General features: G+C 39.3%; 2 protein-coding genes across 2 annotated transcripts; one reads left to right on the plus strand and one right to left on the minus strand.

Moving 5' to 3' along the window:
- The first annotated feature begins 1,026 nt into the window (after positions 1-1,026).
- Positions 1,027-5,256, plus strand: LOC125242193 (NAD-dependent protein deacylase sirtuin-5, mitochondrial-like). The gene is made up of 4 exons (XM_048150908.1): positions 1,027-1,373; positions 2,093-2,284; positions 2,969-3,128; positions 4,705-5,256. The coding sequence occupies exons 1-4, from the start codon at positions 1,059-1,061 to the stop codon at positions 4,908-4,910; spliced, it is 873 nt and encodes a 290-aa protein (XP_048006865.1). The 5' UTR covers positions 1,027-1,058; the 3' UTR covers positions 4,911-5,256.
- Positions 5,257-5,758: 502 nt separating this feature from the next.
- On the minus strand, positions 5,759-19,807 carry LOC125242192 (ATP-dependent DNA helicase DDX11-like). The gene is made up of 15 exons (XM_048150907.1): positions 19,515-19,807; positions 19,319-19,439; positions 18,572-18,888; positions 17,115-17,281; positions 15,690-15,930; positions 14,744-14,892; positions 13,998-14,116; positions 12,388-12,695; positions 11,020-11,199; positions 10,111-10,305; positions 9,286-9,474; positions 7,279-7,385; positions 6,781-6,938; positions 6,099-6,199; positions 5,759-5,891 (listed from the first exon to the last, which is right to left on the minus strand). The coding sequence occupies exons 1-15, from the start codon at positions 19,632-19,634 to the stop codon at positions 5,808-5,810; spliced, it is 2,556 nt and encodes an 851-aa protein (XP_048006864.1). The 5' UTR covers positions 19,635-19,807; the 3' UTR covers positions 5,759-5,807.
- Positions 19,808-21,219: the final 1,412 nt, after the last annotated feature.

Below are 21,219 nucleotides of genomic sequence, written 5' to 3' on the forward strand. Positions count from 1 at the left end.
TAGTTTTCCCAGTAGTTACTACCAAAATATTATTGTGATAGTTTAAAGTGACTGAAACATTTTTTAATAAATACAGGTGTCAGTAAAAGAAAAGTTATATTTTAAGCCTCGTGTTGCAACACTCACCACGCTCTTATTCTGGAACGGTTCTGAAAAAAAAATCCCAGTAGTTTACCACTGGTAAAAACTGTACCGTATTTTGTGGCGTAAGGCAAAGTAACTGCAGAGTGGTATAGAAATGGACCTTATTGGCGGTTGACAAATTAGTAAGGTGCATTAGAGTAATTCCGAATGACAGAAATGTTCAGATAATTCCGAAAGGGGAATCTTAATATGACGGAAATAATGGTGATTTCTATGCGACTTTCCTAATTAGACGACTTTCGGAATTGCCCTAATGTACCTTACTTTTTGAGTTTGTGAGGATGGATGTTCACTTTCGTGATAAAACGATTGATCGGATTTGAATTTAATAAGTTACAAAATTAATCAGTCGTATAAACGTAATACGTCAAATTCCGCGGGATATCCCTAATGTATGCTTAATCATGGACACCCTAAAGAAAGAGATGCAAGACCGGCGTGACGTAATTCAAGGTCAAATTTTCTGGCTTCAACGTAATGTTCGGCAAGCAATATCCATGGTATATAATATTCTTGATTTTAGCCGTTTCATAATGAATCCAGTGATATATGGTTTATGCACAACATCCCTACATTTTTTGAGTAATTATAATTTTTGTAACATAAGTAAAGTAACATTCGCGATGACCACCCGTGAGGGCCCCGCCACTCAAGGGTAAACTTTTTCTGTCATTTTAGCGGTATCCTTGCCACTTAACAGCTTTTTATTTCAAGTCCGGCTCCCGGTTACCTGCCACTTTACGTGCGGTCGGCTCCCGGATTTCGCCACCTGAAGGGGTTTGCATTTGTGAGTGGTAAACTGAATAAAAAAATCGATGACACTGACAGTTGATGGAATCAGCTGACAGTGACATTGACATTTACTATCAGTGTTGTAATAAATCGACACTGCAAAACAAACACATTAACAAAATATGTGCATAAATTTGTTAACCACAGTCAAAAGGAAACTACTTACTCACGCTCCTGCAATCATGGCTGCACGACAATCCAGTGACATGGCAAAGTTCAAGGAAACTTTGAAATCCGCTAAGAACATAGTGTTTCTGTCCGGGGCTGGAATAAGTGCGGAATCTGGTATACCAACGTTTCGTGGGGCTGGTGGTATGTGGAGGAAGTACCAGTCGGCGAGTCTGGCGACGCCCGAGGCGTTTGGGACCACGCCGGCGTTGGTGTGGGAGTTCTATCATTACAGACGAGAGGTGGCGGCTAAAGCTCAACCTAATGCGGTAATGGACAAATCAGATCTAAATTGTAGGCAGGAGTAGGTACATTATTCATAGGGGCTGAGTTCACAACTGCTGAAGGATGCAACACAGTTAAGAGTGAACAGGCATCTTCTGGGCGAGCTCACTCCATCGTAGGCCACGTCTTTGCCTTTGGCTAGTCTGTGGCCAAGAGTAAGCACATTTTATAAAAAAAAAAAAGGTTACTTATATAGTCACATTAAAACTGATTGAGTTTTGAGAAAATAATACATTCAACAAGAGTTTACTACATACATTGGACTACAAAGTAGATGTAGAAGACCAGCTTACTTGATTCTCAGTTCCTTTGATCTTTTCTTCCACTTCAGATAATTAAAATTTGTTAATGATTTTGATTTAACCCCATATTATAAATGTTTTAACCCTGGATGGATGAGATCAATTTAATAGTGGAAACGCAAATGAAAGGCACATCATATTTATCTTTGTTTATCTCTGGTATAGCCATGGCTTCCCAATTTAAATTTCAATCTATTCTATTATATTCCACATTAACTCTAGTTTCAATTTATATTTATACTCCTCTTTTTAATCGTAAACTAGAACATTCCTTTGCTAATCCGCAAATTAAATTATAATTAATTATTTAATTCGCGGATTAGCAAAGGAATGTTCTAGTTTACGATTAACATGGATTTCCAGTAATGCCTGATTCCATCGATTACTCTTCTTTTTCACAGGGTCACTTAGCCATAGCACAGTATGAAGCAAGACACCCAGAAAAGTCAGTGACAGTGATCACACAGAATGTGGATGGACTACATGCTAGAGCGGGAACAAAGACCTTACTGGAACTCCATGGCAGCTTGTACAAGACTCGGTGTACCAAGTGCAAGGAAGTGTTGGTCAACACTGACAGCCCAATTTGTAAGGTATTTTATTTGTAGTTAGTCATTTAGGTTTAATATTATCAGTAGTTATTATACTGTACAAGTGTATACCTAATTAAACACAGATCGATGATTGAGCTCTGGTGCCCTATGAGTTTGTCTGAACTTATATGAGAAATATCATTTGACATTTGCCAGTCGCTTTTTGGTGAAGGAGAACATCGTGAGAAAACCGGACTAACTCCAATAAGGCCTAGTTACCCTTCGGGTCGGAAGGTCAGATGGCAGTTGCTTTCGTAAAGTGCCTACGCCAAATCTTATGATTAGTTGTCAAAGCGGACCCCAGGCTCCCATGAGCCGTGGCAAATGCCGAGATAACGCAAGGAGGATGATGAAGTGTATACCTAATTTAACACATACTGTAACTCTGTTTTTGGTCTATATCGGGGTGTATTAAGCTAGGAACATACTACGCGGACGTCCGTCGTAAATCGACCGCGGACGGGAATCTGGACAATGAAATTACACATAACCGTGCAAACTATCGGTCGACGGACGTGGACGTGGCCTTGAGCGCATGGACGTCCGATCGAAATCTGGCTCGCTGGATGTTTTGTTCCGTGCACACTGATCGGTCGCGGTCGCGGTCGATTTACGACGGACGTCCGCGTAGTATGTTCCTAGCTTTAATCTCACTTATTCTTACAGTACTTATTGTATTTATAGGCTTTAGAAAACCGAGGAGCACCTGAAGTACATCAAGTAGGGTCTGACATCCCAGTAAGAGACCTGCCACACTGTAAGAAACCAGAGTGCAAAGGACTGCTTCGGCCCCACATTGTGTGGTTTGGGGAAAATCTAGAACCCGCTGTACTTGAGAAGACAGGTAAATATATTGTCCCATAGATTATGGACAAGTTGATATATGTACTAGAGATGGGCCGAATATGGACTTTGCCGAATACGAATATTCGGCCGAACATTCGGTTACGCCATATTTTTAAACCGAATGTTAAGATTAAAACTATGAAATGATTTATAATTGTTATACACACTACAACTATGTTCTTATGATTTAGTGGATAACTAAAACTTAGTTAAAACAACTCTGAACTCTTCTCAACTCTAAAACTACGGTTTTTTAACTTTTTTACAAAACAATTGTGTTTATATTTTGACGCATTTTTAGTAGTTCCTTAGAAAGCTACTAAAATAGGAACTTATTATTCAATGGAATACGTAAGATCTTCATTAGTTCTTTACTTTGTTTATTCGGTAAATATTCGGCAATGCAACCGAATTATTCGGCCGAATACGAACATTGAAAAACTTGCCGAATATGCCGAATACCGAATATTTACCGAATATTCGGCCCATCTCTAATATGTACCAATGCCAGTACTGTTATAATAAAGTATGATCAACTTATTCAAAATTGCGAAATTACCACTTGTAATAATCTTTGAAACTTCTTACGTTTTTACATAGGATATAAAATATTCAAAGAATTAAGGTTCTCGAAAATTAAAGTGCAATTTTCGAGACCCTTTTCAGCGACTTGCTCATGTATATAAATTGAATATGTACCGTAAAATCCCGTCTCTTCGCCTACTTGTAACAGCTGAAATGACTACCTAGTTTTTTGTAGTTTTTTTTATAAAAATTGCACTAATAAAAACTAGACAGGAGTTTCCAGCTTTTATCAAACCGAGCAATGATTCGAGTATTTATCTTAGGCCACAGACCACCTCAACTATTAGACGAAAGTTGTTGTAGATTCTACTCAACTTTTTTTTTTTTTTAATTTATTTAAAGAAAAAAACACAGTTACATAGTACCTTAAATTAAATTTTCGCCAAACTGTGAGACAGTTTGTTGGCGTAGCGCTCAATTAAACTTTAAACTACATTAGATTAGGTACTTTACACTAAGATTAAGATAACAACATTGAAGTAAGTATATAGCAATTGTCAGTCTACGATAACAGAAACTTTTTTATGAAGGTAGATAAATTATTGAGTGTACAACATGGGGCTTAAAACCCGTTATAGTTGGTAGGTTTATACTACAGCAATAGGCTCAACTGACCATTCGTGAATGCTATCGCATTTCAATAAGGTTCACGAATGATCAGCAGGCTTTACAAGGTTTTTTTTTCAGTAACAGCCGCTTAAATTTGGTTTTCAAGCTGCCTATACCGAGTTTTGGTGATTCGAGTAAAAGTGGGTAATCATTATAAATTTTAGGAATCAAATATCTTTTTGTTCTTCGTCCATAGTAATTCTTTGCCGTTGGTTGAAACAGTTTGATTATTTTACTAGACCTAGTGACACTGCGCTGCTCAAATTGTGGTATTACTAGTAACAGTTAGTAACACATGTCAGTTTACATATGTGTATCTGTGTAATCTGTATCCTAGTCGAAGATACGCCGTTTTACGGTTATTATTAAACGTATTCCAGAGTCAGCAATGGCGTCCTGCGACGTGTGCCTAGTAGTAGGCACATCGTCTGTAGTGTACCCGGCGGCGATGTTCGCGCCGGCCGCGGCGGCGCGCGGCGCCACGGTGGCAGAATTCAACCTGGAGCCGACGCCTGCTACTCACGCCTTTAGCTACTACTTCCAGGGACCGTGTGGGGAGACGCTACCTACAGCTTTGGCTGATTAACGACCTTACAACTTTGTATGACAAAAGTATATGCTAAAATGATAGCCAAGGGCCAAGGATAAACGACACAGTATATAGTGTTTGGATCAAGGCTGTTACAGTGACGTGCTTCAGTCAGGAACGATGAATTATTCCCATTAATATTTTGTGCCTGGGGCAGCCACAGATGAGTTTACACCATTATATAGATCGATTTACGAAAGCTGGCATGAATGGAATGAACGAAACTTTTATTGTGTAAGTTACACCTGGCAGGCAATTATGGTCACGCGATAAATGATAAAACATCTGTTTGCCAGATATTTTATCATCTATCGCGCGACCATAATTGGGCATTTTCGCGAGAAGAATCACCAAAAATATATTTTCTAAGGTAGGTACATTTTATGTTTTTCCTAATCAGAATCACGAGCCCTTTCGATCTAGGACAAAAACCTGGTCCTAATTTTTATTTTTATTTTGCATACTTTCCACTTTGTAACCGCTGTACAAAATATTCGAAAAATAGTAACGAAGTGGAGAAATTTAATTTGGGACGCTTTTTTCCGCCTAGTAGGATGGAAAGGGCTCACAATTCTGAGTAGGAAAAACACCTGTTTTAGAAAAATAAGTTTTTAAATCTTTTTTCGCGAAAATGCGCAATTGCCTGCCTGCATCGGTATACAGTCGTAACTGTCAAGAGCCATTATTTTATTGGTTAATCTGTCACACACATAGACATAGGACTGGTAGTCATTATCTCATTCGTTCCATTCGTGCCAGCTCTTGAATTGACCTATACCGATTTCAGGTATTTTGTGATATTCTAAAATGATTTAAGTCTAGTAAATAAGCGTGAAATCTGTGAATAAATTTGTGCTAATCATTTATTTAATTTTCAGGAATAAATAAGTATTTTTAAGACGAGTTTTTATGCTTTGCAAAAAATTTCGCCATGCTCCCAACGGTTGGACCAAAATTGCAGTTAGACATCAAAGATTTCTGGAACAAAAGAAAAACTTTTGTTTACTTACATTAAAATTCATAAATAAACTGCATTTTTTAAGAAGGAAAGTTTCAGAAAACACTTTTTGTACTGAGACCGACAAATTCGATAGTTTCCGTGAAAATACGAAAGAAAAACATTTCGCACTACAACTGTAAATCTGAACACTTCCGAAAAACTATCATTAGAAATGAACAACTTACTTGTACAAAAGAAGGCAGAGCCGCCATAGTGTGGGGCCTCGAATATCTATCATCGACCAGAAGTACGCACGCGTAGTCGTTAGCATGACGAACAGCGCGTCCTAGAAATATAAAACAAATAATACAATCTTATTGTGATCTCTCGAATCTTGGGATTACTTGCCAAAGTAGACCTCAGTATGCGTAGCCGAATGCACAAAAGCCCACGAATCGATACGATAATATCTCTTTCGTAGCTATCTATCGCTCTTGCGTATTGGCGCGACAGAGCAAGACTACATTTCTGCAGCGTTTCACGTCGCAGAAATGCCATTCGGCTACGGGGCCAGGTTCCCATGAGCCCGTGGTAAAATGCCGGGATAACCTGAAGCCAATTATTGACGAGTATGACATGAATATGATAAGAGGTACAATTCCACCTTACGTTGTTATATTTTATCTCAATCGGGCAGCATATTCGAATAAAGCCCTTGAGTAGCTCCATTTTTAGCTACTTGAATAAACAATATCGTCATATTACAATCAATTTAAAAACAAATTAAGAATAAATAAATAAATAACAACAGGAGAAAACCGCATGAGAATCCGTTCAATCGTTTTTGAATTTATCGCGAACACACACACAGACATTCGGCGGGCGACTTTGTTATGGGTATAGATATATCATTGGCTGCTTCCTTACCTATGCATTGGTTGACCGCCTTCATACAAAGGTTCTCATAGTACGCACTCCCTGAGCCATTAGTTCGGTTGAGGTAGTTCATTTTCTCTTGCAGTTCGGGGGACTTTACATTAGGGTACGGCATACCGACTACAATGATGCAGCGGCCTAGGTCGTCACTGCAAAAAACGTTAAAAGTTCAGTTAATCTTTCTGCCACTATGAAGAAAGTAGAAAACGTAAAATTTAAACATCAAACAGTTATCCATATACTTTGTATGGGTCACAGCCAGCCTTGTTACATTCACAGCGGGACAGCGAACGTGTTAAATTATGTACAAGACAGCACAAGATATACCTAAGTTACTCTGATATGTACTAGTGCTGCACTCTGGTGGCAGAACACTGCACTAATACTACATATTTACAACAAATGAGTCTGCCATCTGCCAGGACCGTGTCAGTTTTCCGAAAACTTTACATTTTTTTACAAAATGTACATTACGTTCAGAATGCATACCTAAAATTCAGTCCTTCGCTTAGTTTCCCACCAACAACACTTAACATCAACGCACCATTTCGATTTCCTTCTTTACTTTTTACAGCTGCAGCAAACTTATTCAAAACCTGTAACCAAAATGATGAACCTGAATGATAATCAACTTGATCACATTACAATAAAGCAGAAGCGATTTTCCTTATTAGTTTTTTGCTCGTATGTGTACGATGCGCGAACTTGTCCCCACCACCGCGCCTAATGGTCTAAAGGTTTGCCCCGCACTGTATGTTATCACCGCCGCCCTGGGACACCAGCCCCTCTAGCACAACTTGCCTTGTCGCGCGCGAGTCCATACTTAGAGTCGCGCTTGATGTATGGACTCGCGCGCGACAAGCAGAAACAGTTAAAGGGTTGGAGCCGTTGCCGGCCTTCAGAAGTCATATCGGTCCAAAACATTTAGCATTCCATTTGGAAAAACAAACTTGAGTCGCAATTCTGCTCTTTTAAGAATGGCTAAATTATATAACCATATCCGAAGCTCAGCGGGAGTTGATATATTTAACGATACATCAGTACAATTCAAAAGGAAAGTGACAAAATATGTTAGCACACTGGGTATCACATAGTAGCATATACAGCCACCAATACCTTTAAATGCGTAATACACTATGTAACATAATTGCCGAAGATAAATCCTACGGCTTATACATTACCTTCTATAGTACCTTTAATTTTCATGGTGTTTATTTTAAAAAAAGGAAGTGGTATTCGTAACCGCTATTCGATACCGGTTATGCTCTTAAATGGATCACCAGCATTAATGTTACATCCTGTATATTATAATAGTTACCAAATGCGAAAGTAACTCTGTCTGTCTGTCTGTCTGTCTGTCTGTCTGTCTGTTACGCTTTCCCGCTTAAACCACGCAACCGATTTTGATGAAATTTGGAACAGACAATCTTTAGACCCTGAGACAGAACATAGGCTACTTTTTATTTCGAAAAAAAGGGATGAAGGGGTTGAAAAAGAGGTTGAAAGTTTGTATGGGATTTCTTAATTTTAAATGATAAAACCATGAAACTTTATATTTTAGCACTTGATAAGAAATCATTAAACATATATTTAAAGTCACATACAGGTCGAACGCGATTAATTAACATTATTTTTACCTTTAAAATAAACATGGTGGGAAATAAACATTAACTAAAAGCGGGTAGATTATATTTATTTGTCTACCCCGAACATTTATATAAATTAATATCGGGTAGTTTTGTGTTGTTTACATCTCCGGTGACATTTTGCTGGGACGTCAGTCTTCCGCGACCACGGCCAGTGCAACCTGGCCGAAACGTTGGGAAAAAAGGTAAAAATAATGTTAATTAATCGCGTTCGACCTGTATGTGACTTTAAATATGTGTACAAAGCGCGAGAACTTAAAGTGTTATATCATTAAACATCTTGATAAGGGATAGGGATAGGGATATCGATAGGGATAGCGATAGGGAAAGCGATAGGGATAGCGATAGGGATAGCGATAGGGATAGCGATAGCGATAGCGATACGGATACGGATAATATGGGTATCGTTAGCGGGATACGGATAATCGGTCGGCGGTCTCTTACAATCAATGTGCTCTAAGACGATCGTTGTTTGCTTGCTTGAAGATTACGTTTGCGATAAGTATAAGCAAAATGTAAAAAATTGTAAGGGATAATAGAAAAAAGTACTTTTTACCCACCGAATAAAGGTTTCCATAAAGGTTTCCCCAGCGTATATAGAATTACCTACGCTGTGGTCGATGTGTAATATTTCTACAATCATTGCAAGCAAAAGTATTATGTGCAATCGAAATAATCGCAGATAAATATACCTACAGAGAAACCTACGGTCCCTACGGATCCAAATGAAAATCTTAATGAATACTTTTATTACGCGGGCGAAGCCGCGGGTAAAAGCTAGTTTAAGAATAAATTAACCGTATATTATATAGTCCTCCTTTCGGCCGTTATATATATATATATATATTACCTGATCAACTTCTGCTGAAGATTTCGGTTCGCGGAAGACGGATTTCTTTTTACAGATATTTTCGATGACTTTGTTCGCATGTAAGTGTTCGTATACAGTTTTTTCGTAAGAATACGATGGTAGGAAACAGACCACGCCGCCTGGTACGATGCTGCAGACGTTTCGTAAGATACTGCTTACTTCTTTCAACTGCAAAAAAATTAGCTGTTAGAAAATGGTACGAATACTTTTGACATTCTCCTACGCTACGCAACTACTATTATTGCGGACCAGTTTTATTAATGCTAGGAGCAGACGAAACGCCTCAACCATTAGGCTATTTGTTAGGTAATAGTAGCGATTACCGACTACCATCAGAGGAGTTGTTAGCACAGCATAATAAAGAGTAGGTACTATCGTACAGTATGGCTACTCCCGCTCCCCGCTGAAAGTGCCGCCCACCCCCTCTCGGTTACCTCACAGTTACCGCCTGTCAAAAACGCGAACAGTCGACCTGTCATATCTCACTCATACAAGCATAGTACGCGTTCACCTACACGAGCTTAGACTGTGTGTTAGGAACGCGCCTCCTTCATGTTTGATCGCCAGTATCCGAGGAGTGTTGTTAGTGTGTTGCCAGTATTTAAGGCGGGAACACGCTCTTCTTGAAGGGCGTATAGGTCCGGAAGCACCGCAAATTATTATGGCATGGTCTATCATCATTCCGTAATATGCTGAGTCAGAAAGATAGCCTGGAGAAATGCACACTGCACAGTTTGAACTGATGCACACTGCGACGGTTTTACCTTTCAATGGACACTGACTACGTTACTTTACAAAACTTACCAATTCTTTACTCATCCTGTTCTCATACGAGAAGTTAAGACTAACGTTAGATGGTCCCTTAGACAGGCACACTCCCAGTACATTGTCCGGAGGCACCACATGGCCGCATTTTACCACGTTAACCTCCTTGCCATCGCTCTTTAGTAGGTCTTTGAATTCGCTGATAGGCTCCATAGTTCCTCCTGCTAGAATCACCTGAAAATAATTTTAGTTTGATGATGATGATGATGATATCCTGTTATCCCTCATCAGGGAGATAGGGCTCTCAGAAGGGACTTCCATTCCTCCAGCTCCGCCCAGCCGAGGCCAGCAGATGCCGCCTCTTTTTCAAATTTAATTTGCAAAGAAAAAATCTTGTATCCAACTCTTAATTCACGTCAGCGATAAAGTCTATATCTCAATATAGCTCACTACGAAAGCATTCAAGCAGGTTTTGTTTACTTTCAGGTTTATCAGGAGACAAAAGGAATTCAAAAAGGGTGTCACGTCATTTACTTTAAGCCTCCGCCACACATGAGCGTTTTGAGAGCGTGGCGTGAGCGGGGCGCGGCGCTGGCGGTACGCTCTCATCGCGCCCCGCTCACGCCACGCTCTCAAAACGCTCATGTGTGGCGGAGGCTTTATAGTTTATTTATCTAGTTCCTTTTAGCTTGTTATTTATATTTATTAATAAACCGAAAACCGTATATCTTAGAAAACTATAGATAATAATTTACATTTTCACGAAGACTGGACCACCCTATCCTTAATCACGCTTACCGCTACTTATGTACGGTCTGAGACCTTGGAAGATTCACCAAATGCCTATTGAGAATAAAGTTATGTGCAAATTATAATGCTATCCGGACCAAGTTAGATGGGAGGAGGTCTGGTACGCCAGTCTATTGATCCTTTAAAGAAAACACTCACAGAGCGACACTGTTTGACGACATCAGAGAAGTGGTCCGCGGGGTTCAACAGCAAGTATTTCAATAGACCACTCTCGCCGCTTTGCACTAGGATTCGCCCGTTCACGCTGCGATCGCAGAGTCTGTCCAGAAAGTCCAGGATGGCGTAGAGACCGCTGCCGGCTGAGGTCTCCGTGGGAGCCTGCAAAAGGAATAGTACATTACATCAGAGGCCGGGAAAATGAGGATTTCCGGCCAAGTGGGGATAGGGATACGAGGCCGGGAATCCGTTTTCACGCCGAGGCATGTATAGTGCTTTTCTCAAACATACAATAAAATAAAATAAATGCTCTAAAGGACAATATTTTATAAAAAAAAGTTACTTTGCAGGCCTAGGCCTAAAAAATAATATGAAATCCCTTTACAGTCCTCTCGAGTTGTTGCGCCCAAAAAGCGATACTTCCCAGCCCATTTTAAGGAACGTAAAGACAATATTTCATTGCATGTTTGAGAAAAAGTGTTTTTTATAATAATGCGAGTAGTATTTGCAACCAGGGGCCTATTGCATAACAATTTACAACTTGTATTACAAGTGGAACTCTCTTTCTTATAAAATGAATTGGAGGGGGACTACCGCTTGTAATATGAGTTGTAACTTTTTATGCAATAGGCCCCAGGTTATATTTTGCTTGATGAGAACACAGAGTGCGATAACTTAGTGTGAGGCGTTTTAAATGCCTTAGGAAAGATTCGTCTTCTTATTTACTATTTGACTTAACAATAACTTTTTTGCAAAAATGTCATTTTTGGCACAAGCTTTTATCGCCGACTGTACCTTTCTTTCAACAGTCATCTACTGCTCTCCGAGACGTTTCTAAAAACCCCTTACTCGATGGGGATACGGTTTCATGACAGAGTTCCTATGACCACCTTCCTGCTTCATCATCAGATAAGCTCCATGATACCATAATATTGCATTGTCACGTGATTTATATATGTGTGAAAAAAATTCAGCTCAATCGGAAACCGGGAAGTGGGTCAAATTTAGCTTCTAGGTTTTGACGCACACTAACATACATACAAGGCAAGTTGAATAAAAGCTTGTAAAAATCAGGTTCGACGAAGAACAAGGAAAAAAAGTTTTTTAAGTACCTAACAATTTACTGACTGGCTTAAACAAGAGAAAATGTACTTCTATTTAAGCAAATATGCATACATAATACCGGGGATCAGCAATTTCGAATGAGTTGTTTCTGGAGCCGAATCTGTACCGCCAATTGGTGACCCCTGCACTGCACACCTGTACCGGATCCCTTGCTTATACGATACTGAACTTAAACACAATGCCTTGAGACACTTTATAATTTGAAACAAGATGAAATATAAGTACCTGTATCGCCGGTTTTACTTCTTCTTTCACGGTTTCTTCAACCTCAGTTTTCTTCTTAGAAATATTGCTCAAGAAATCTTTAAACGAACTTTTTTTCTCGACTGTACGTTTATTTTCCTCCTCCAATGCTTGCTGACTGTACCGCATAGAAAACCCGTGTAGTTTAGGAGCCAGGCGAGTTTTTCTGCAGAATTCTACTAAAGGCCTTAAATTCATGTGATCGATTTCAGCCTTTATAACGAAGTCTTCAAGTGTCATTATCGTTGTGTCTTCTTGTTTTTCAGCTGTAGATTTGGGTTTTATCATACCTAAAATAGAGTAAAATAAGGTACATTTTTCGCAAACAAATAGACAGCGGGCCAGGCAAAAATATGGGTGATGATCATCCGTGCGATACTGCGTAGAATTGTTGACCGCCATGAATATTGAACCTTCGTGAAAGTCAGCTGCCATTTCGTCGGTCGGTCCAAGAATGACAGCCACGGAAACAAGTAAAGAAAATGTAAATTTAGTCATTTTTATTTCAATTGAAACTTTGATACTTACCTACGCTACTACGATTAGTTAAGAATGTACCTACACATGTTAAAAAGTGTTTTTCTACTCCCGTACTGTTATTCGTGAGTTACAAGGTCGTGCATAGAACTTAAAAACCCTACATAAAAGATGTCAGGACAAGTCTATCTAGTCTATACCCTGAAAACATTTAGTAGAAGTAGCACGATATAGCTGTTACAGTTCAGTAAATACATTGCTACCAACTTAACAAACCAATTCGCAGAGTCGAGACTCCTTCGTTTTCTGCTGCGTTCATTGGCGACGCGTCGAATCGCATTCAAATGTATGAGAACTCGATTCAACTCGGCTCGATTCGTCTTAGTGGCCAGGCTTCAAAGAACCATACCATAGACAGTTTTATTTTCATGTTTGCACTCAAACTGCATATTCAAAATGGTAGGCGGTCCACTAGATAACTAAGATGACTGAAAGTAGGTATTTGTTGATTTATAATTTTCTTTCAAAATAAGTGCTTGGTCGTAGAAAAAGTATTGTATGCAACGGTGTTTAACTGAGTCAAAAAATGCTCGTGGCGTCTTTATTAACAATTTTCGGCTTCGCCTCAAATTGTTACCCACGCCACTCACCTTTTTTGACCTCTTTTAACCACCAGTTGCATAAAATACTATTTGTATTGAAAGGCGTCATTGTACATTTGATGACGGGTCAGTCAGGGGTAGGGCTGCCATCTCGAATTTTGTCAAACCCGGACAAAGATTTAAAAAACCCGGACATTTGGCGTAATCGCATCTTTTCACCGGACGAGTCCGAAAATAATATTTTTAAAACACAGGACCTTTAATTTTCATTCATTTTTAGAAAAAGCTCAAATTTTCCATGTCAAAACTATTTTTTATAATTTTTTTTGAAGAAAAAATAATAATTTCGAAGGAAAATTAAAAAATACGGCCCCCTACGTTTCGTACTTCGTCAGACAATAGTTTAGAAGATATTATATGAACAAAAACAATCGTCAGCCGGTTGTATCATAATGGAAAAACCTTCGTAGACATAGGTCTGCCAATAAATGAAAATCTCGTTCATAAACTTACCAACAAGCTTCCCGACAACGAAATTCATTTGGTTCAGGGTCAACAGGTTCTTACTGCTCAATCTAGCTCTATACTTGTCAATGTAGAACTTCAGGAAGGTTTTCACCGCTGTCAGTTGCCTGCGAATATAGGAATAATAATTATTTTATTAGATAGACAACGGAAAAGGTAGAATAGGGGAACTGACCCCATATAATAAGATAGCTTAAGGCCAATACGACTGCAATCAAACTGATTTGAACAGCTGACTGTATACTATTTTGAGCAGGTGACTGAGGGCCGCCATCTTGCCAGGCAAATTGGCTCGGGTGAGGCTTATGGTTATGTTTATGGGCTCCGATTTCTGCACTTAGCCTCATAGAGAGAGGCCATTGTGCGTGCTGTGTTTGCCGGCTAGGGGTCTAGCCAGACTCCGCCCAGAAACGCAGGATCCTCCGTGTCTCCACAGGCTTCTCGGAGTGACCTCGTCGTTTTGAGGATTAGAGCCCGTTGTGTGTTCACTCCCTCGCATTCCAGGATGACGTGGGCGACCGTTTCTTCGGCCGACAGGCATCCTCTACATAGAGGGATGTCGGTCTGAGCGGGTGAGGCTTTTGCCCGGGAGGCTGCGCGGTCAGTGTGGACCCAGCAATATAATGGTATTTTTGCTATGTAACCACGTAAGTACCTTGCATCTTGCATGTAAGCATCTTGTGTACAAAATGTTACGCATTTGCAGCCTAAAACGAAGGACTGAAGTCACTTACTTGGTCGAGACAGGGGCTGAATGCGCACTCTCCAAAGCAGTTGTAAGACCGTGCGCTTCATCTAGTATCAACACATTATTATGTAGTTTGAGAGAAAACCCGGATCGGGCTCCAGCGCTAACCATGCCTGCATGGCTTACTAACACCACCTGAAATGAAAAGAGATTGTTGTTTTACGTCATCATAAATAGTAGATTGTGTTACAAGGGTGCAAAATTACATATTTTCAGCGAGGGCGTAAATTGAATCCTGAACGAAACTAAGGATTCTATTGAACCCTGAGCGCAGCGAGGGAATCCTTAGCGTAGTGAAGGATTCAAGTGTTGACGTCAAGGTGGAAATAATTTTTCACCACACCAACTGTTAAAGGCGTACTTTGCTATTCGAAGTCGAAAACAGATAGCAAAATTGCATTTTATCCACAAGAGTGCAAAGTAATTTCATACAAACTAACTTGATGTCTTAAGCTAGCTGGTAGAATTTACCTATAAATGATGATTTTGAATCTTAAATATTGAATAAATTGATGGATTAGATTTAATTTGACGTTTTATAGTTAGGATTTTGTTCGTGTTGGTGTAGTGAAAAATTTTGTGTTTCACTCGGTGGCAAAGTTTGTTTAACCTTCGTGCCTTGAACCCTCGCAACGCTCGAGTTACCAAGGTAGGCCTTCAATTATAGGCCTTTATTGAGTGATTATAGGCCTTTATTGATGGTGGATGGAGGACGGGGAAGTGGCCATCCACCGACCCGCTGGGTGGACAGCGTTAAGAAGGCCTGCCAGGGATTAACACAGGCGCCTATTACGAGGACTGCAGAAGACCGTGCGGAGTGGAGGGCTTTGGTGCGAAAAATAACGACCTCATGTGGTCGCGACCCTGAGCCATGAGGAACCGAGGAAGAAGAAGAAGATTGAGTGATTTGTGTATTTTCTTATTATTCTCACCTCAGCATCTTCAAGCGCCATCCTCGACGCGTAGTACGGACAAGCCTTAAGCGTTTTCCCGCATTTGACCAAATCCTCAATGTCCATCATTTCGACTAGCATCGTCTCTTTCAACCGCGCTATGTTGCTATGGTTGTAATAAGGACAGGAAGTGCAGGATTTCGTTTTAGTTTTCTTGAGGACTTTCCCGTCTTCGTCTACTGATGTTGATTTGTTTTTGGATTTCTGCATGTCTAGGCATCTGAAATGATAGAAAACTTGTAATTTATATTGTTGTACTATTTATTTATGGATGGGATGTCACGAATGTCGCATGTGTCACATTCGCGTATGCGAATGCGAATGCGAATATTCAGAATGTGAATGTGCGAATGCGAATATCGCTGAATTTCATAAAAAACCAAAATAAAAACCAAACAATCACCAACAACCCGCTAGGTAAAAATGCTTACTATTGGTCAAAATGCCGAGTACGAACTTCACGCCGTACGAATTTGAGCTATCTGCGCATGCGCGAGTCGACAGTCGACAAGTAGCAATTGGAGCGGCCGGCGCGGGCGAGGAACAAACTGCGACTTGCACATATTCGCATTCGCAAAACATTCGCATCGTTTGAAGCGAATGCGAATGTCAATGCAAATGTTTAAAAGAATACGAATCTTTCGCATATGCGAATGCAAATATTCGTAACATCCCTAATATGTATAATACATAATTATAAATAAATATACTTACTATATAATTGATATATATATTGATGGATGCTACTACTCGAACTCTTGTATCAGCAGATACTGATGTAGTACCCGCTTGAAAGCTAACTTGCTTGGGGCTTGTCTAATACTGAGAGGGAGCGAATTCCAGAGACGGCAAAAGAGTTAGTCATAAACCCAGTGCGGTGAGCAGGGATAGAGCTTAAGAATACGAGATGTACGCAGCTCACCGCCTGGCCGAAGGGTGTCAAAAAGAAATTTATTTTTGAGATATCACGCGCGGATCCAGGGGGGGGGGGGGGGCATGGGGGTCATGGAGCCTAAGTTGGCCATACAAATAGACCACGTGACCCCCCCTGGGGCCCCAGGCCTTTACCACGTGACCCCCCCCTGGGCACGAAGCTGGACTGGATCCGCGCTTGTGAGATATATAGGAGCAGAAGGCTCAAACAGGATGGAGAATAGTGTGCAGAGTATCCGAAGGGTCCTACGACGGCGAATGGAGAGCCAATTGAGCTGTCGACGGTAAAAGGAAATATGATCGTATTTACGTAGGCCAAAAATGAATATTATGCAGTTGTTGAGGAGCCATTTATTTATGTATATGAGTCTAGTGTGTCCCACTTCTGGCGACTCCGGGTTCGATTCTGTGTGTGTGTATGTGTGTGTGTGTGTTTGTGTCTACATACATACATGTGTGTACAATACTAACCTTTCATTAATTAAATTAACATTTTTCAGCTTAGCCACCTCGCTATTGATACAGTAGTGTTGCCTGGAAGCCAGGGTGACGACTCTCGTGTCTTCTCTGAACACTGTCCTCTTTATTTCACCAATGAACTGGGACAGCTGACTGTGAGTCCTACTGCTAATGTATATCTGCAAAGGACAAGGAAGCTTATGACCCATGGACCACTGATACTGGTGTACCTACATTTCTTAGGCCCACTTGCGCCAACCACTTAACTCAGGGTTAGTGGGCTGTCAACTGTCAAATTCCATATAAAATGGTGGGTTAACCCTCCATTGTCGTTGGTGCAAGTGCCCCTTAGGCCCACTTGCACCAACCACTTAACTCAGGGTTAGTGGGCTGTCATCTGTCAAATTCCATATAAAATGGTGGGTTAACCGTCGGGTTAACCCTCCATTTTCGTTGGTGCAAGTGGCCCTTAGTGTGTTAATTAGTACAATCAGCAGAAATAACATGATACTATTTGAACACCTATAAAATATCTAATGTACCTATAGGGTCTTAAGAGTGTGTCACATCACATAGTTTTGTGGTCTTCGAAAAGTATCATGTTATTGTTGGTGACAGTACTCATAGATATAATCTTATAATACTGTTGATTTTGACTTTAATGTTAACAAGAAATATTGTAATTTTAAGTTTTATTGGAGCATTTAATGTGTGGAAATAATATGCTCTGGCAAACCTGGTTTGTCATGAGGAAAAAGAAGTACTATTTTTTTTAATTTGCCTTCTTTTCTGCACACATTGTCATGGCACATAGCCTTATTTCCAAGCCTTAGTTTCAATCCATCTCATTGCCTTAGTTGAAATTGGAAAGTCGCATAACAGAAATAAAAAGGCCTCCAACAAAAGAGTATACCATTGTCCTGAGTCTTGACTTTGTCATTTGGTTGGTAAGTGTTCCAAGTTTACTATATTAAGCCTGTAGGAGGTAGGGCATAGCGAATGATATTCCGCTTTGTGTGGTAGGGCACAGCACAGCGGATATCGTCTCGTTCGAATCTAGAGCAGAGCCCAACTGGGGTAGTACCTCCGCCTTACAGAAGACCGCAGTCAAATAGCACTAGACCCTGTCATAGTGTTGTGTTCCTGTCGGTGAGTAAGGTTGCCGGAGCTCAACGAGGGTGCGGTGTGCTGATGACAGGAGGACTTACGGAACTAACTTGTTCCGTTTATTGTCCTTTGAGTCGTCGGCAACCCGAACCCTCCTTGGAACTTGTACACTCCTTTTTGCTGTGTACTTAACACAGCAAAAGGGAATGTACAAGTTTCTAATGGGGTGGCAACGCGCATGTGACACTGTTTGAGTTGCAGGCGTCCATAGGTTACGGTGACCGCTTTACATCAGGCGGGCCGTATACTTGTTTGCCACCGACGTAGCATAAAAAAAATTTAAAAAAATATCCAGAGCTTACCTTACTATCATTATTTTCATTTTCCTCAGTTTCAACTTCATCTTCAGATTCACTGTCTTTTTCACATTCTTCCAAAATTAAATCCACATCTTTATCTGCTTCATTTTCCTTATTATCTATTTCCAGATCGTCTGTATTCTTATTTTTATAATCTATAGCTTTCTTAACATCATGTTTCTCTTTCTTCTTCACTCTTTGTTTCATTTCATTGAATGAGTCTATCCTCTTTTTATGGTTTGCTAGTTTTAACTCTAATGCTATGAGACTTCTTTTTATTGTTATTTCTTCAAATTTCTCTTCTAGCCAATTGTCAGTAGCTGCAAATTGAATTGTAATGTTCATTTTGTTCAAGAGGAATAATATCATATTCAATAAGAATGCTAGATCCTGTTACATACTCTATTACAAGTGAATAGAACCCCTTGATACACATATGGTAGCTATGCTTGTCCCCTCCCTCCCTCATATGCTAGTTTTCGTCCACATATAAAATAGCAAATAATTTGTTAAATTTGTAAAATGCTACTTGAAAAATATTATTTTTAAGTAAATAGATATTTTCTTAAAATAAGGATTCCAATAAGTGTACATTGTATAAAATTTCACCACCTGGACACAAACAAGCACTGGATGGAAACTGGATCAGTAACACCAAATTTCAAATATCAGCAAAATAAATCACTCACTATTATAAGTATTGTTATATCTTTAAGTAAATACAGATACAAAACCGTGGATCATACTTACTTTCTATACTTGACATTTTTTGTTTTAATTCAGATATCTCCGTCTGTAAGGATTCTAGACATTTTTTATAACTATCTTTCTGCCATTGCAGCGCTCCACAGCAAATACTTAACGATTTGCCCTGAAACAAGTTTATTAACATAACCTGTGTTTTTAACCATGTTACTCGGAAATTGTATTCATTAAAATGACTTACGGTTCCTGTAGGACTTTCAAATATGCCAAGATTGTTTTTTTCAATAGTGAAATACAATTCCCGCATAAATTTCCTTTGAATTTCGTATGGTTCAAAAGGAAATGGAAATTGAACACCCATTTTCAATAATCACTTGTCTCGCTGCCACTAATAAATATGGATGTTTTAAAAACTAATAACTAGCACGAAAGATACACAAATTTATAGCGAATTGATAGATAGATGTGATGAATTAACAAAATAACAATAATTGTTCCATTTCCCGCCGGAAAACGTCAACAAATGCAAGCAGTTGAAGCAGTGCATTAACTGTCAATGTCAGGTCAGGAACATTTTTTTACAACTATGGCCCGGATGCAAGCTCTTTAAGCTGTATATATTATCAATCAACAGAATTTATATTTGATTTATACAAAGATCTGTCAAGCCATTTTATTACTTATTCCATGATTGTATATATAAAAGGCGAACTTGATGCCATGAGGCATTCTCTACCAGGCAACCTTTGGGCAAAGCAGAAAAGATATAAATAAAAATGTGAGCGCAAATTTTAATCATGTCATTTAAAATTTTATCTTTGCGCCATTTTGTATTTGTAGATTATATTCTTTGATTTGTAGTGACAAAGTTGCTTGACCGGTTATCAGGGTTATCACTTATAAAGTTATAATCATACCATACTACAATCATGTCAGACACAATTTGAAAAACTTCATCATCCCAAAAAAACAGAACAGGACGTTTAGTAAGTATTATATTTTATTATTATTCTGTTTAGCCCTTTCGGTTCCTGCCAAATTTTGTATATTAGAGTAGTAGGTATACTTCGGGGCTGCAAGTTTTTTGATGGGCTATAATTTATAATCGTTATATGTATTTGTATGTATGTATAGGAAGCATTCTTCTTTTTGGTGTCCGCCAAAATCTGGTTAGGAATTGTTACAGGTGAGTTACAGGTTATCAATCAAGCTTACCCACGCAAGCCTATTGGACGTTTAGATTGATAAATATAAAATAGGGAAGGTACTAAGTGATTGAATAAAATTTTTTTTTTTCAAGATTTATTCACATCTAATCATTTTAACCTCTCTCGTGTGCTTAGTAGCAAATCTGCTTCATATGGTTTCAACTTTACCATTGATAAATAAATGACAAAATTTTGACTGGCGTCATAGAGGAATAAGTAAGGGAAGAGTTGTGACTCAACACATCAGTAAATGCGGGTTATTTGTAGTGACATCTAGCGACAATCACGCGTCAAATAGCGTAAATTATCAGTACTGCTACTTGTCAATAGATGTCGCGACAAACGAAGAGTCTAATGCTCACCAATTTTTAGCTAATATTACAATAGTATTAATCAGTATTCTGTGTTCAATTCCTTCTGCTTGTAATATAAGTTGTAAACTGTTCTAATATTAATTTTTGGCAGATGAGACATTGTTGACACCTAGTATCGAGTAGTGGTACTAATAATTTACGCTATTTGACGCGTGATTGTCGCTAGATGTCACTACAAATAACCTTTACTGATGTATGGTTACAACTCTCCCCTTACTTATTCCTCTATGCTGGCGCATACAAAAAGGACATACTCATCATATCAGGGGTCCTCGACTTGACTATTAGACTAATATTATTTATATATACTAATCTATAGGGTTCTTTCCTGTTCAATACACATGTCGCTCTTAAATTAATGTCT

The sequence above is a fragment of the Leguminivora glycinivorella genome, unplaced genomic scaffold (genome assembly GCF_023078275.1).
Source record: "Leguminivora glycinivorella isolate SPB_JAAS2020 unplaced genomic scaffold, LegGlyc_1.1 Scaffold12, whole genome shotgun sequence".
In the NCBI taxonomy this organism is placed as follows: Eukaryota; Metazoa; Arthropoda; class Insecta; order Lepidoptera; family Tortricidae; genus Leguminivora; species Leguminivora glycinivorella.

Bases quoted from the DNA above. Each gene is read 5' to 3' on its own strand.
- LOC125242193 (XM_048150908.1), top strand. From the start codon at position 1,059: ATGTGCATAAATTTGTTAACCACAGTCAAAAGGAAACTACTTACTCAC. The intron at 1,374-2,092 runs GTAATGGACAAA...TCTTTTTCACAG, and splicing joins CTAAAGCTCAACCTAATGCG to GGTCACTTAGCCATAGCACA. The intron at 3,129-4,704 runs GTAAATATATTG...AACGTATTCCAG, and splicing joins CGCTGTACTTGAGAAGACAG to AGTCAGCAATGGCGTCCTGC.
- LOC125242192 (XM_048150907.1), bottom strand. From the start codon at position 19,634: ATGGGTGTTCAATTTCCATTTCCTTTTGAACCATACGAAATTCAAAGG. The intron at 11,200-12,387 runs GTACTTATATTT...TTCCTTTTGCAG, and splicing joins AAGTAAAACCGGCGATACAG to GCTCCCACGGAGACCTCAGC. The intron at 7,386-9,285 runs GTAATATATATA...TTTTGGTTACAG, and splicing joins CTTCAGCAGAAGTTGATCAG to GTTTTGAATAAGTTTGCTGC.